This window comes from Ascaphus truei, chromosome 3 (genome assembly GCF_040206685.1).
Source record: "Ascaphus truei isolate aAscTru1 chromosome 3, aAscTru1.hap1, whole genome shotgun sequence".
In the NCBI taxonomy this organism is placed as follows: Eukaryota; Metazoa; Chordata; class Amphibia; order Anura; family Ascaphidae; genus Ascaphus; species Ascaphus truei.
The window spans coordinates 437,284,969-437,301,370 of NC_134485.1; the positions used below are offsets into that span (position 1 = coordinate 437,284,969).

The window sequence follows — 16,402 nt, forward strand, 5'->3', positions numbered from 1 at the left end:
GGGGGGGCCGGTATCCCTCTGCTTTGTTTACATGCCGCGGTCACGTGATCGGGACCTTTAAATGCAGAGGGATACCGGCACCTCATAAAGGGGTCTGTATCTCGGGAAGCAGGGGGTCCCCGGACCTGAAACCAATGCGGTTCAGCTCCGGAGACCCCCTGCACATGTACCCTATGAATAAAAATGTATTTTAAATAATTTTTAATGTGCCGATGTTTGCGCAGAGAGAGCAGCGGATCTCTCTCTGCTGCAAACACATCTCGCCCCCGCCAGCCCATAGTATCATTGATGTGCATATACAGTACTGTATGTGTACAGTACTGTATGTTAGGGGTTATAGGGGTTGTTGTTGTACAGTATATATATATATATATATATATATATATATATATATATATAACAGTATATATATATATATATATATATATATATATATATATATATATATATATATATATATATATATATATATACTGCATTACAATTCATGCTTTTATGCCATCTGGCGGACACGCGAAGCATTGCAGCCTATTAAATCATGAACCATTATAAATTAACACATCAGCCGTGCGTCAGCCGGGCAGGACAACTGGCTGGGAACGCGGCATGCTCCGGGTGAACAGTGTCGCATTCCAGGAACCAGCCAGGGACAAACCGGTGATTTGTTAGAATAAAGTCTGCCGCAGCAGTTGACATACTGTATTTGTACTTAGTTTGTATACCGTTTAATAAAGGTTTATTTTCATGTGATTTTGATTACTTCAGGCAGGGGGGGTCCGCGAAATGTCATGGGTGAAAAGAGGGGCTCGGCCTAAAAACTTTGCTCACCCCTGAGTTAGACCGCCCTGAGCAGAGAGAGAAGAGAGAGAAGAGAGAGAGTAGAGAGACAGAGAAGAGAGAGAGAGAGAAGAGAGATAGAGAAGAGAGAGAGAGAGAGAGAGAGAGAAGAGAGAGAAGAGAGAGAAGAGAGAGAGAGAAAAGAGATAGAGAAGAGAGAGAGAGAGAGAGAGGGGGGGAAAGAGAGAACTGAGATATAAGGAGGTATATAAGTTAGACCAGGGGTGAGCAAACTTTTTATGCCGAGCCCGCCTTTTCATCCATGAAATTTCTCGGGCCCCACCTGCCTGATGTAATCAAAATCACTTGACGTTAGCGCATGTGAGCTGGTTCAGCCAATGAGGGCGAACCAGCTTTGTGACGCGCCTGCCACGCCTCCGCCACGCGTCTACAATCTCCTGCAGCCAAGTTCACAAATGGCTTGGGCTGCAGGCGTGCGCGCAGGCGTATACTAGTATGGGATCACTGTTTATTTTATTGTTTGCTGGCATCTGGTAATATGTTTTTTTCTGGTGCACAAAGGCAATCCATTTGAGGGGGCATTCATCCACCTCTTTGCTACCTCTATTCCCTCTCCCACCTCCCTTTTTGTCGCTCCTTTTTTCCTTCTCCCATTTGCTTTCCCCGATGTCATCCACTCCTACCTACCAGTTTTATGTATTATTTCATTATTCCCGTTTTAAATGTTGCCCAGGAATCAGAGACCCCCATAATCAAACTCAAGGGGGGTGCTGATGAATCTCCCCTGCTGATCAATACTCCGAAGTGACCCCCCTGACCCAAACAATAACCCTCAGCCCCACAAAACTCACTCTCCGCCCAAGCCCCTCAATTCTGCCATCTGTCTGACCTTCATCCCTCCGTTTAGCCATTGTCTCTCTCACCTCACCCCAGTGTCTCTCTCACCTCCCCCAGTGTCTCTCTCTCACCTTCCCCCAGTATCTCTCTCCCCTCCCCTCAATATGTCTCCCACCTCTCCATGTCTCTCTTTCTCTGCCCCTCCCCCCAATATGTCTCCCACCTCTCCATGTCTCTCTTTCTCTCCCCGTCCCCCCAATATGTCTCCCCTCTCCATGTCTCTCTACCCCTCCCCTCAATATGTCTCCCACCTCCATGTCTCTGTCCCCCTTCCCTCAATATGTCTCCCACCTCTCCATGTCTCTCTCCCCCTCCCCTCCCCCCAATATGTCTCCCACCTCCATGTCTCTGTCCCCCTCCCCCCAATATGTCTCCCACCTCTCCATGTTTCTCTTTCTCTCCCCCTCCCACCAATATGTCTCCCACCTCACCTTGTTTCTCTTTCTCTCCCCCTCCCCCAAAGTATGTCACCATCTCTCCTTGTCTCTTTCTCTCCCCATTCCCCCTGTATGTCTCCCACATCTCCATGTCACACACACGTCACACACACATGTCACACACACGTCACACACGTCACACACACACGTCACACACACGTCACACACTCACGTCACACACACACACAAACGTCGCACACACACACGTCGCACACACACACACGTCGCACACACACACACGTCGCACACGCACACACGTCACACACACAAACGTTGCACTCACACATCACACACATACGTCACACACGTCACACACACACGTCACACACACACGTCACACACACACACGTCACACACACACACACGTCACACACACACACACACGTCGCACACACACACGTCGCACACACACACGTCTCACACCACACACGTCGCAGACACACACACATCGCACACACACACACGTCACACACAAACGTCGCACACACACATCACACACATACGTCACACACGTCACACACACACACGTCACACACACACGTCACACACACGTCACACACACGTCACACACACGTCACACACACATCACGCACACGTCACGCACACATCACGCACACGTCACAAACACGTCACACACACACAAGCACATGTCACACACACACACACATCACACACATCACACACACACACACGTCACACGTCACACGTCACACACACATGTCACACACACATCACCCACACACACACGGCATTCAGCATGTCAAAGCCTGTGCTGCATAAGCTGTGAAACACAGCGCCACCTAATGGCTGCAGGAGAAATTGCAGCTACAGACGGCTTTTCCTCTCAGCTTCCTGCGCCCCCCTAAAAAATCTTGCGCCCCCCCCCCTAAAAAATCTTGCTCCCCCCAGTTTGCGCACCTCTGAGTTAGACAGCCCTGAGCAGAGCTGGGGTAAAAGTATTGGTGTGAAATGTGCCCACCTCTCACCCCTCTTACCCTGCAAGGATTGGGGGGCACTAATTAGCCGGCTCAGGGGGTGGGGGGGGGAAGTGATCTCTTACCCTGCAAGGAATGGGGGGCACTGATTAGCCGCTGGGGGGTGAAGTGATCTCTTACCCGCTCTGTGCTGACGGATCCGCCGGGTGTTAGCCATTCTCCTCCTCACACAGTAACCCAGCAGGATGAGGAAGATGAGGAAGGCTGCAGCGGCCCCGGCAATGCTCAGCATCAGAAATATGTCCAACTCTGGGGGGGAAAGCAGAGAGCGAGCAGCGGTCCCCACACGTGTCTTTATATAGCGCCATTCCTGTACATAGCGCGTCGCAGCAGTAATACACGGGACAATCATATAAATAACACATAACACATCATGGGAATAAGCGCTTCAGACATAAACGTAACATTAAGGAAGAGGAGTCCCTGCCCTGAGGAGCATACAGTCTAATTGGTAGGTAGGGAGAACGTACAGAGACAGTAAGAGGGAGTTCTGGTAAGTGCGTCTGCAGGGGGCCAAGCTTTATGTGCCATGTGTTCAGAATATTCACAGTGCTATTCATATGCTTCTCTAAGCAAGTGTGTCTTAAGGTGGGTCTTAAAGGTGGATAGAGAGGGTGCTAGTCGGGTACTGAGGGGAAGGGCATTCCAGAGGTGTGGGGCAGTCAGTGAAAAAGGTTTAAGGAGGGAGAGGGCTTTAGATACAAAGGGGGCAGAAAGAAGACATCCTTGAGAAGAACGCAAGAGTCGGGATGGTGCATAACGAGAAATTAGGGCTGAGATGTAAGGAGGGGCAGAAGAGTATAAAGCTTTAAAAGTGAGGAGAAGAATGGAGTGTGAGATGCGGGATTTGATCGGAAGCCAGGAGAGGGATTTCATGAGGGGAGATGCTGAGACAGATCTAGGAAAGAGTAGCGTGATTCTGGCAGCAGCATTTAGGATAGATTGTAGGGGAGACAGGTGAGAGGCAGGAAGGCCGGACAGCAGGAGGTTACAGTAATCAAGACGGGAGAGAATGAGGTCAGAGGTTTAGCAGTCGAGCAACAGAGGAAAGGGCGTATATTTGTGATATTGCGGAGGAAAGAAACATACAGATTTTAGCTACCTTTCACCAAATAACACAGAGCAATCAGAGGTGTTATAGGGAGAGGTTATATGGGGCAATTGACGGAGTTATAGGGAGAGGTTACATGGGTTTATCAGAGTTATAGAGAGCTGCCACCCTCCTCCTTTGGAATACTACAGTAGCATCAAATGATGCCACGGTTGCCCCAAAGTGATGTCACATGGCCTCTCGTTGCCATGGCAACATGACATTGCGACGTCAAACGATGAAGTGCGCCGTCACATTGATGACGTCAGCGGCGTCATTTGACGCTGGGATTCTAAAGGAGATGCAGCAAGGGGGCGGGAAGGAGGCGGCAAACACATGTACATCCTTTATCTCCTCCCCTAACTGCTCCTACACACTCCCTCTGCTCCTCCCCTAACTGCTCCTACACACTCCCTCTGCTTCCTCCCCTAACTGCTCCTATACACGCTCCCTCTGCTTCCTCCCCTAACTGCTCCTATACACGCTCCCTCTGCTTCCTCCCCTAACTGCTCCTATACACGCTCCCTCTGCTTCCTCCCCTAACTGCTCCTATACACGCTCCCTCTGCTTCCTCCCCTAACTGCTCCTATACACACCCCCTCTGCTTCCTCCCCTAACTGCTCCTATACACACTCTCTCTGCTTCCTCCCCTAACTGCTCCTATACACGCTCCCTCTGCTTCCTCCCCTAACTGCTCCTATACACACTCCCTCTGCATCCTCCCCTAACTGCTCCTATACACACTCCCTCTCCATCCTCCCCTAACTGCTCCTATACACACTCCCTCTGCTTCCTCCCCTAACTGCTCCTATACACGCTCCCTCTGCTCCTCCCCTAACTGCTCCTATACACGCTCCCGTTGCTTCCTCCCCTAACTGCTCCTATACACGCTCCCTCTGCTTCCTCCCCTAACTGCTCCTATACACACTCCCTCTGCATCCTCCCCTAACTGCTCCTATAGACACTCCCTCTGCTTCCTCCCCTAACTGCTCCTATACACACTCCCTCTGCTTCCTCCCCTAACTGCTCCTATACACGCTCCCTCTGCTTCCTCCCCTAACTGCTCCTATACACGCTCCCCCTGCTTCCTCCCCTAACTGCTCCTATACAAACTCCCTCTGCTTCCTCCCCTAACTGCTCCTATACACACTCCCTCTGCATCCTCCCCTAAATGCTCCTATACACACCTCCTCTGCTTCCTCCCCTAACTGCTCCTATACACACTCCCTATGCTTCCTCCCCTAACTGCTCCTATACACACTCCCTCTGCTTCCTCCCCTAACTGCTCCTATACACGCTCCCTCTGCTTCCTCCCCTAACTGCTCCTATACACGATCCCTCTGCTTCCTCCCCTAACTGCTCCTATACACACTCCCTCTGCTTCCTCCCCTAACTGCTCCTATACACACTCCCTCTGCATCCTCCCCTAACTGCTCCTATACACACTCCCTCTGCTTCCTCCCCTAACTGCTCCTATACACACTCCCTATGCTTCCTCCCCTAACTGCTCCTATACACACTCCCTCTGCTTCCTCCCCTAACTGCTCCTATACACGCTCCCTCTGCTTCCTCCCCTAACTGCTCCTATACACACTCCCTCTGCTTCATACCCTAACTGCTCCTATACACGCTCCCTCTGCTTCATACCCTAACTGCTCCTATACACGCTCCCTCTGCTTCATACCCTAACTGCTCCTATACACGCTCCCTCTACTTCATACCCTAACTGCTCCTATACACGCTCCCTCTGCTTCATACCCTAACTGCTCCTATACACGCTCCCTCTGCTTCATACCCTAACTGCTCCTATACACACTCCCTCTGCTTCCTCCCCTAACTGCTCCTATACACACTCCCTCTGCATCCTCCCCTAACTGCTCCTATACACGCTCCCTCTGCTTCCTCCCCTAACTGCTCCTATACACACCCCCTCTGCTTCCTCCCCTAACTGCTCCTATACACACTCCCTCTGCATCCTCCCCTAACTGCTCCTATACACGCTCCCTCTGCTTCCTCCCCTAACTGCTCCTATACACACCCCCTCTGCTTCCTCCCCTAACTGCTCCTATACACGCTCCCTCTGCTTCCTCCCCTAACTGTCCTATACACGCTCCCTCTGCTTCCTCCCCTAACTGCTCCTATACACACTCCCTCTGCTCCTCCCCTAACTGCTCCTATACACGCTCCATCTGCTCCTTCCCTAACTGCTCCTATACACGCTCCCTCTGCTTCTCTCTTAACTGCTCCTATACACACCCCCTCTGCTTCCTCCCCTAACTGCTCCTATACACGCTCCCTCTGCTTCCTCCCCTAACTGCTCCTATACACGCTCCCTCTGCTTCCTCCCCTAACTGCTCCTATACATGCTCCCTCTCCTTCCTCCCCTAACTGCTCCTATACACACTCCCTCTTCTTCCTCCCCTAACTGCTCCTATACACACTCCCTCTGCTTCCTCCCCTAACTGCTCCTATACACTCTCCCTCTGCTTCCTCCCCTAACTGCTCCTATACACGCTCCCTCTGCTTCCTCCCCTAACTGCTCCTATACACACTCCCTCTGCTTCCTCCCTTAACTGCTCCTATACACACTCCCTCTGCTTCCTCCCCTAACTGCTCCTATACACGCTCCCTCTGCTTCCTCCCCTAAGTGCTCCTATACACACTCCCTCTGCTTCCTCCCAATACTGCTCCTATACACGCTCCCTCTGCTCCTCCCCTAACTGCTCCTATACACGCTCCCTCTGCTTCCTCCCCTAACTGCTCCTATACACGCTCCCTCTGCTTCCTCACCTAACTGCTCCTATACACGCTCCCTCTGCTTCCTCCCCTAACTGCTCCTATACACGCTCCCTCTGCTTCCTCACCTAACTGCTCCTACACACACTCCCTCTGCTTCCTCCCCTAACTGCTCCTACACACACTCCCTCTGCTTCCTCCCCTAACTGCTCCTACACACACTCCCTCTGCTTCCTCCCCTAACTGCTCCTATACACACTCCCTCTGCTCCTCCCCTAACTGCTCCTATACACGCTCCCTCTGCTTCCTCCCCTAACTGCTCCTATACACGCTCCCTCTGCTTCCTCCACTAACTGCTCCTATACACACTCCCTCTGCATCCTCCCCTAACTGCTCCTATACACACTCCCTCTGCTTCCTCCCCTAACTGCTCCTATACACACTCCCTCTGCTTCCTCCCCTAACTGCTCCTATACACGCTCCCTCTGCTTCTCCCTTAACTGCTCCTATACACACTCCCTCTGCTTCCTCCCCTAACTGCTCCTATACACACTCCCTCTGCTTCTCCACTAACTGCTCCTATACACACTCCCTCTGCTTCCTCCCCTAACTGCTCCTACACACTCTCTCTGCTTCCTCCCCTAACTGCTCCTATAACTGCTCCCTATAGCTCCTTCCCTAACTTCTTCTATAATTTCTCCCCTAACTGCTCCTACAACCTCTCACTATAACACCTGCCCTAACTGCTCCTATAACTGCTCCCTGTAACTCCTACCCTAACTGTCCTTATAACTCCTCTCCTAACTGCTCCTATAACACCTTCCACTATTTCTCCTATATCTGCTCCGTATATCTCCTCCTCCAACTGATCCCTGTAACTACTCCCCAACTGCTCCTATACACACTCCCTATAACTCTGCCCCACCTGCTCATATAATGCATCCCAAAATTGCTCCTATAACTCCTCCCCTAACTGCTCCTATAACCACTTCTTATAACCCCTCCCCTATAACCGTTCCCTATAACTCCTCCCCTACTTGCTGCTCTAACTCCTCCCTAACTGCTCCAAAGCTGCTCCCTATAACTGCTCTCCTGACTTCATTTCATTCCTTGATATATGTTCCCTATATGTATGAATTGAACGCCCTTAACGAGCCTATCCTTTTACATTTGTGTATTGTTATCTGACCCTGATGAAGATTTCTGTGTGACTGAAATGCACTCTCTCTTTTGGCATAATCTTGGCGTGAATCTATACCGAGTGTGCGAGTGTGCGAGTGAGCATCTGGCTGTTTACACAGTCCTAGCCCCCATAATGCACTCCTCCTGCCTCTCTCTTTGTCAGACTCATTAAACTCTGCTAACGAAAATAACTTATTTTAACATCATGTTCAAGCGGAGAATTAGAAACAGACCATATGGAAACCGATGTAGACATTATACGCAAATGATCAGCCAGTATATGATTCCTCTAATCACAACGCTCGCTAATGTAAATGTAACAAAATGCGGTAACATTATTTTTAAGTCACAACTGAACCTGGCAGGGTGGGCTGGCCTGGGTCGCCCCCTGAGTCGTTCTGATTTGGAAGGGTGAGCTGGCCTGGGACACAACCTCTGAGTCGGTCTGATTTGGAAGGTTGGGTTGGTCTGGGACACCCCCTGAGTCGGTCTGATTTGGAAGGGTGGGCTGGCCTGGGACACCCCCTGAGTTGGTCTGATTTGGAAGGGTGGGCTGGCCTGGGTCACCCCCTGAGTCGTTCTGATTTGGAAGGGTGGGCTGGCCTGGGACACCCCCTGAGTCGGTCTGATTTGGAAGGGTGGGCTGGCCTGGGACACCCCCTGAGTAGGTCTGATTTGGAAGGGTGGGCTGGCCTGGGACACCCCTGATTCGGTCTGATTTGGAAGGGTGGGCTGGCCTGAGACACCCCCTGAGTCGGTCTGATTTGGAAGGGTGGGCTGGCCTGGGACACCCCCTGAGTCGGTCTGATTTGGAAGGGTGGGCTGGCCTGGGACACCCCCTGAGTCGGTCTGATTTGGAAGGGTGGGCTGGCCTGGGACACCCCTGATTCGGTCTGATTTGGAAGGGTGGGCTGGCCTGGGACACCCCTGAGTCGGTCTGATTTGGAAGGGTGGGTTGGCCTGGGACACCCTCTGAGTCGGTCTGATTTGGAAGGGTGGGCTGGCCTGGGAAACCGCCTGAGTCGGTCTGATTTGGAAGGGTGGGCCTTGAATTGAGAGGAGCATGCAGTTGCTGATCTGGCCACAGATGAGATATAATGCGCCGAGATTGTACGCTTTGTGCAATCCCAGCAGGGGGCAGAGTCCTCACCTTGATGGCATTTGATGTTCTCTGTACGGCTCATCTGGCTCACAACGTTCTTCACGCTGCACGTCACTGTTCCTGTCTTGTCCTTAAATGTTATATCAACTGGGGAGCCCACTTTCCACTCTGTCATAGGTTTTTTGTCCCAGGTGATCTGTATTTTGGGATCACTTCCTGCTGTCGCGATGCAGTTGATCTTCTTGGTTGTACAATTATAGGTGAGGGTTGGCTCCTTCACCTTTTCTGTAACACAGAAGGATCAGAGTTGGAATAAGTGACCTCCTGAAGGCACCCACCCCACGGTCAGCCAGTCGCCACATCCCATTACTGGAAATGTACATATTTACGCTCACATTTACATACTTCGCCAGTAAAAGTCCCCCCAGTCGGGTATTTTACTGGAGAAGGAAGAACTTTGTCAGAAAGTAGATTACCCATATGTCACGATATCTTATGAAAGGTTGTAATGTTACACCAAATAACTGGGTTTGAACTGAACAAGGCTTAGATATAATAAAGTATATGTATTCCTTTGGATAGGTGAACACACAATATAGTACAGTAACAGACAAGAGATAGCACTTACTTGGGGGATGGGGAATGAGAAGTTTGTTGCATAGCAATTCTCCAGCAATCAGGTACAATCAAGATGGTATAGAAGACACAGGATATAGGGTTGACCACAATTTATATACCTTTTGTAACCCTATCCTTAACATTAAGTACAGGTGATTGGGTCACAATTACCTGTAGCCAATCTTTAACGTGGGAATACATTTTGATACATGCCCCCCTGCTAGTTGGCACATGCGCTTTAGGACCCTGGGGGTCTCATTTCTGTAGCCCCACATTTGCATCAGGAATGCCAGCCAGTCTACCAGATGGGGTTTCTGGAAGGATACTCTTTGTTGAGAGATGTAAAAGGTGACACTTACAGACTGCTCTGGTTTGAGTCGTCTCCGCCCTCATGTAAACAGTGGAGGTGATAAACTCCTTTGAACAGCACTTAAATTCTAGACATTAGGACGCTTCCCTGGCCATCTGCTATCCTTTGTCCAAAGGAATTTCCTCTGGGTTTTATCCCTACCTTGGGATACAGTGTTATAAGTAAAACACAAACATTTAAAAGGTCCGGTTCTGTTGGGCTTAGCAGGTCCAAGCTTCCCAGTTCTCAGTGCCGGAACTGGGTCACCATGTGGTCCAATTTGCGACCTGCTATGACCTTCGGAACTGGAGTTACACAAATACACCTTAAACCGTTTCCTATTTTAATACAATAAACTGCGCTGTAAATTAAATCACGTTTTGTCACTAAATCCCCATTGAAAACAACGGGCTTCGCCGCCATAGACTTTCAATGGCAAACCGCCGCCGTTGGCGGCTACGGGAATCCGCCGCCATAGACTTTCAACGGGGCATTACCGCCGTTGAAGTCAATGGGGTTTTTCCGCCATAGCCGGTCAATGGAAATTGGCCGCCATTGAAGTCTATGCGAAATGTCCCGAACTTCCAAGGGGGTCCATACTCCGTCGGGTTGGTCCAAGAGGGTCAGGGATGGTTCTACAGCCATGCCGGAGCAGAGACTACAGTTACCCCAAACCCTGGCCCTCTGGACCCTCCGGAACCGGAGATATGGATTCATGTTTTGCAGCTTTTTACACTTAGCCGATTTCTTGAGCTGTTTCTGCCGCCGCCATCGGAACCTATGGCGCGATCCGCTCTCTCGGTACGAACCTTCTCGGGGGTAAAGGATTCAGGGACCCGGTTGTGGTCGAGTGGGGGGAGCCCTAGGAACTAGGGGCAAAAATAATTTTATTTCTAGGTGCTCTAGAACTGTAGATTCCCACGCCACTTAACGTTGAACTTGACTGCTAAGTGATCAAAGCTCTCTTTTAGATAATGTACACTGGCGACACAGTTTATTGCACTGCGGCCAGATCCGCAAGCCGGGAGATTTCCCGGCTTGCTAGTGGCCGCTCCTCGGCGTGCCGCGCGTCACAGACGCGCGGTCACGCGTCATCGGGAGCGTGCGCCCCCTGCATGCGCGTCCAGGGCTCCCAGAGGGAGCCCTGGTGTCCCGCGATGTGGGGGACGGCGGCAGGGGGTTCCGGGGGACCCGGCGGACCCGGCAGCGGGAGGGAGAGCGCCCCGATCGGAGGGCGCTCTTCCGCTGCTTCGGCGCGCGCCCGTCACCCTCCGGCGCGCGCCAGGCTACTGCTGCGGCCGAGAACGGGCAATTGCTCGAATAAACTCGGCCGCAGCAGTATCCGCTTTGCGGTTTTGCGGTTTGGACGGCAGCCAACTCGTTCCTGGAAAGCGCCGTCGAGGAATCTCCATTGAAGTCAATTGGCCCATTGACTTACAATGGGAAACCGCCGCTCCTCCTCTCGGACGCCACCTGCTGGTCTTCACAGGAAACAGGACCAAAACAGCAAGATTCGCCATTGAAACACATGGAACTCCAATGGCGGCCTATGGGACCCTGCAAAATGGTGCCTGAAAAGGCGGGAAAATTACACAAAGGGCTATAATCACTAACGAATTATTAACCCTTGCCCTCCCGGATGGATCCCAGTGTGTGTGTGTGATGCAGACACTGATTATACCAGATTTTACAATAACGCATGGGAACAGGGGAATATACATTTTCATGTCATAACAAGGGTTAAATCACATTTCTGGGTCTCAGCCCAGTTACTCCCTTGTCTTCCTGGCGAGGTCAGGGGATGTCCAAATGGGGTGCAATCCCTTTAATACCGGGCCACCCCCTTTCTCCCTCTACACCATACACCTCCCAAAACCCTCCTCTATAGAACATGTGGAGCAACACCTGGGAAATAACCTAATGATTTAAACTAGAATATTTCCCAGGTATCTCCGGTGTGTTCACGTATGTCTCTCCACATGTAGTCTGAATGTCAGAGAGATATACTTTGATAGGTACACACTCTCTCTCCCCTCCCCCCTTTCTCTCTTCTTCTCCCACAAAACCCATATTTCAGGGTTGATTCTTTCGTAGCGGAATACTAAAGGATGCTGGATGAGCAGTATTGTGAGGAGATATATAACGTCAGCTGAGAAGGTCACGGATCCCACACAGTGAAGAAGCATGGAGGACATCATCCAGCAGCCTGCTCACTAGTACCGGAGTTGATCAAACACGCCTCTCATTGTGACACACAGCACCTCCCTGACACACAGCACCTCCCTTCGCAGATAGTTCACATGAAGTCTCCTGTCAGCCCCAACACAATAAAGACATTGCAGTGTCCTGCTGATTCTGTCCGGCCTGGTGTGTGTCACAGAATGGAACCACGACATGTATAGACATGGCACATACCCCTATACCTTTCCTGGGAATTGTATTTACATAATTAGTGTATAAAACCTCTTATTCTCTCTGTCACTCTGTTATTCTGAGTATACAGTATCTCCTGAAAACTTACATTCTGTAAGTCCAAATAATTACATGGTTTTTGATCACTTGATTTTTTTTCAAATTCAACTTTACAAACAAACAGCTACTGTACAGGACCTCCATCTGCTTCACGACTTCAACACTAGCAACGTTTTGGTAGCCATGCTGGTCATTCATTAATATAACTGTGTATAGATGTGACATAACATCAGACCACCGGTACCCCCTTCCTGCCCGTTTACCTGGTCTGGATGATGCTGCAGCAGGGATCCTGGCTGTGAGTCGTAAGAAAGTTTTCAGGGTCAGAGTTTGGCGGAGTAATGTGCTTGGCTGCAGCCGAGAATCTCACTCGATTCCTGGATCCAACTTTTGGGGTATCCCATAACTCCAGAACCCCAGTTGGGGGAGTGAACCAACGAGCTGGCGTGAGGGCTATCCCGACGGAGTTCAGGTGAGGTGGCGGCTGCAGCGGCTTCACACACACCATCGGCTATTATTTACGGGACACTTGTTCATGATTTATGCATACCGGTTCCTGATACCATATTTGTATATTATACATTGGACTTCGCAGTTATTGTAGCATTAGCCTGGGGGTCCTTCCCCCTTTTTTCTCTTAGTGAATGAGAGCCTGAAAGCTTAAGGGAGCTTGCAGCAAATAAGGAGCAGAGATTCAAAGCGCCAAACCAACAGTGGCAAATTCAAAGATGCTCTGTACTGAATAGACGCGAGCCGGCTTCAAAGATTTTGAACTCAGAAAAGTTTCCAAGTCCTGCTTTTGAGAACGGAGCGTTCCCAGCTGGCATTGCGCCGAAATCAGTTCCATGACTTTCGTGTGTAACTACCGGAAAGTGCTCTAAAAAAGGTGATCTTAAGGAATTTCGTTCCGAAAACAGATTTATTCGTTAACTCCGTTCCCAGTAAGTGTGTTAGTCTTGAATTGTGTAACTTTGTGTGTCTGTCTTTTACGAGAAATAAATTACCATTTATTTTACAATCTTGTTTTGCTCAATCAAATGATCCCGGTAATAAAAAAGTATTTGTGAACCTGGTTTCTTGTGACAACCCTCCTGGGTACACACTATTATACCCTCCTGGGTACACACTATTGTACCCTCCTGGGTACACACTATTATACCCTCCTGGGTACACACTATTATACCCTCCTGGGTAAACACTATTATACCCTCCTGGGTACACACTATTATACCCTCCTGGGTGCACACTATTATACCCTCCTGGGTGCACACTATTATACCCTCCTGGGTACACACTATTATACCCTCCTGGGTACATACTATTATACCCTCCTGGGTACACACTATTATACCCTCCTGGGTGCACACTATTATACCCTCCTGGGTACACACTATTATACTGCACCGACACACTTTATTCGAGCAAATACCCAGTATGTACCTGGCAGATACCTGGAATGCGCCGCTCCTCACCTCTGACAAGCCCCATTGCGTTTGCCTTCCCAGCCTGGGTTCATGTCTGGCTGACGGGCGGCTGATCTGTTAAATGATAATGATTAGGATTTAATAGGCTGCAATGCTTCGCGTGTCTACCAGATGGCATAAATTCATGAATTGTAATGCAGTATATATATATATACTGTGCAGTATTGCAGCCAGCGGGAATAAAATGCTTCAATCCCTGCCTGGAAAATAACCCAATGCACTCGGGCAGAAAACAGTCACAAACCTCAATACACCCGGGTATACCCGAATTCGTGGGACTAGCCGAGCTCGAATAAAGTGTGTCGCCAGTGTGCCCTCCTGGGTACACACTATTATACCCTCCTGGGTACACACTATTATACCCTCCTGGGTACATACTATTATACCCTCCTGGGTACACACTATTATACCCTCCTGGGTACACACTATTATACCCTCATGGGTACACACTATTATACCCTCCTGGGTACACATTATTACTGTAGTGCCGACGAGTATTCTAAAACAAATCTGGGGCAATCACCAACAAGACCCAGGTACATGCTGGGTACGTGCTGGGTACGTGCTGGGTACATGCTGGGTACGTGCTGCCACATTTCAGTGACATACTAATGGCCCAGCGGATTAACAGCGGGGTTCCCTGGCAGTACCATTGAAACTGAATGGGACTGCCAGAGACCCCTGCTGTGTTAATCCGATGGGCCATTAGTATGTCACTGCAGAAATGTTGCAGCATGTACCCAGCACGTACCCATCACGTACCCAGCATGTACCCAGCATGTACCTGGGTCTTGTTTGTGATTAGCCCCAGATTTTCCAAGGCAAGTTTTAGAATACTCGTCGGCGCACCTGTACACACCAGTGTGTACACACTATTACACCCAGTTGTGTACAAACTATTTCATTATGATGTGTACACACTATTACACCCAATCGTGTACACACTATTACATTATGCTGTGTACACACTATTACATGATGCTTTGTATGCATCTTATGACATAATTACCCTTATATACATTAATTTCATGTAGGCCTCAGAGGGGAGCGTCACTATTCTTTATGTATCCTCTGACCCCCCCCCCTCCCCCGCCAATGGGGTTACCAATTTGCTGTAAAGGGATAATAGCTGAATAGCATATGCCGGGCCTCACCTTGTGTTACCATGGGGATACTGACATCACAGGGGAGTATATAGGAGAGGAAGAAGGTTCTGGAAGATAGGTTCTTGGAGGACAAGGGAAGAGGAGCCTGGGGGAGTGTAGATAAGGATTCGGTTCCTGAAGTAATAGAAGAGATCAGGCCCTCATCCTTTGTTATGTTACAGATAGGGACAGTGCCCTTATAGTAAGGATCCCAATTAGATGGCAAAAGAAAACACGCAGGTACCACAGAGGGGGAGACAGACATGCCACAGCGGGCCATATGTAGAGGGCTCCTGGGTGTTGCGGATCAGCTCTACAGGTGGATCCACCTGTTCTCCTCAACTAGTAGGGAAGTGGCAGTTCCCAATCAGGAATGGGGTTACCTGCACAGAACCGCCAGGATCTCGGTTCTATGCAGATCCGGAAGGCCCAAAGTAGAGAGGGTATAACGGACATTACTCCGAAGCGGGGACCAGTCCAATATAAGTAACGGACAAATATATGCACCTCCCTTTCTGTGTTGAGTGGGCACTTAGTGTTTCACTGTGTCAATGATTAACCAAGAGTGTGTACGGCAACATAGAATGGTGTCAAGTATGTGTGTAAAGTGCCCCCGTGCCTGGGGACCTGAATAAAGATTGAGTTGCACTAAAAAAGTTCCTAACGCCCATCATTGTCCCCCTCATCGCCCGGCCGCCTGAATCCAGCACCCTGAAGTAAGGTAACCTATGCAGAGTATAAAAATACTGCAGGGAAGGTTACATTTACCTAATACATTATCACCAGCGTGCAATAATGAGGGCTACCATTTATCTCCCATGATTGGCGTCAAATACATTAATTGTGGTAAGTTATAACGCATGAGCAATATTATAAGCCCTAAACTATGGAGTATGCATCTCAGTGAGGGGAGACTGCAAATACATTATACCTCATTATTAGTCTGATACAGATGTGTAACGTTGCTGACTGCAGAACAGGATACAGACCGGCAAGACAGAGGTAGGGAGTAATACACCGACCTTAGCTTGGGATCAGAAGCCTGAGATGCAGGGGTAGTTAGGTCCAGTTTCGAGGTCGAGGCAGGCGGCAGGCAA

General features: G+C 49.9%; 1 protein-coding gene across 3 annotated transcripts in view; it reads right to left on the minus strand.

Moving 5' to 3' along the window:
• The window catches only part of CD2 (CD2 molecule), a 65,755-nt gene that overhangs the window by 34,133 nt on the left and 15,220 nt on the right, over positions 1 to 16,402 (minus strand). For all 3 annotated transcript variants that reach the window (XM_075592959.1, XM_075592958.1, XM_075592960.1), the window contains exons 3-4: positions 9,286 to 9,522; positions 3,248 to 3,376 (exon numbers count right to left, since the gene is read on the minus strand). In XM_075592959.1, the coding sequence (XP_075449074.1) occupies positions 3,248 to 3,376; positions 9,286 to 9,522 (366 nt within the window). The remainder of the gene's footprint in view (positions 1 to 3,247; positions 3,377 to 9,285; positions 9,523 to 16,402) is intronic.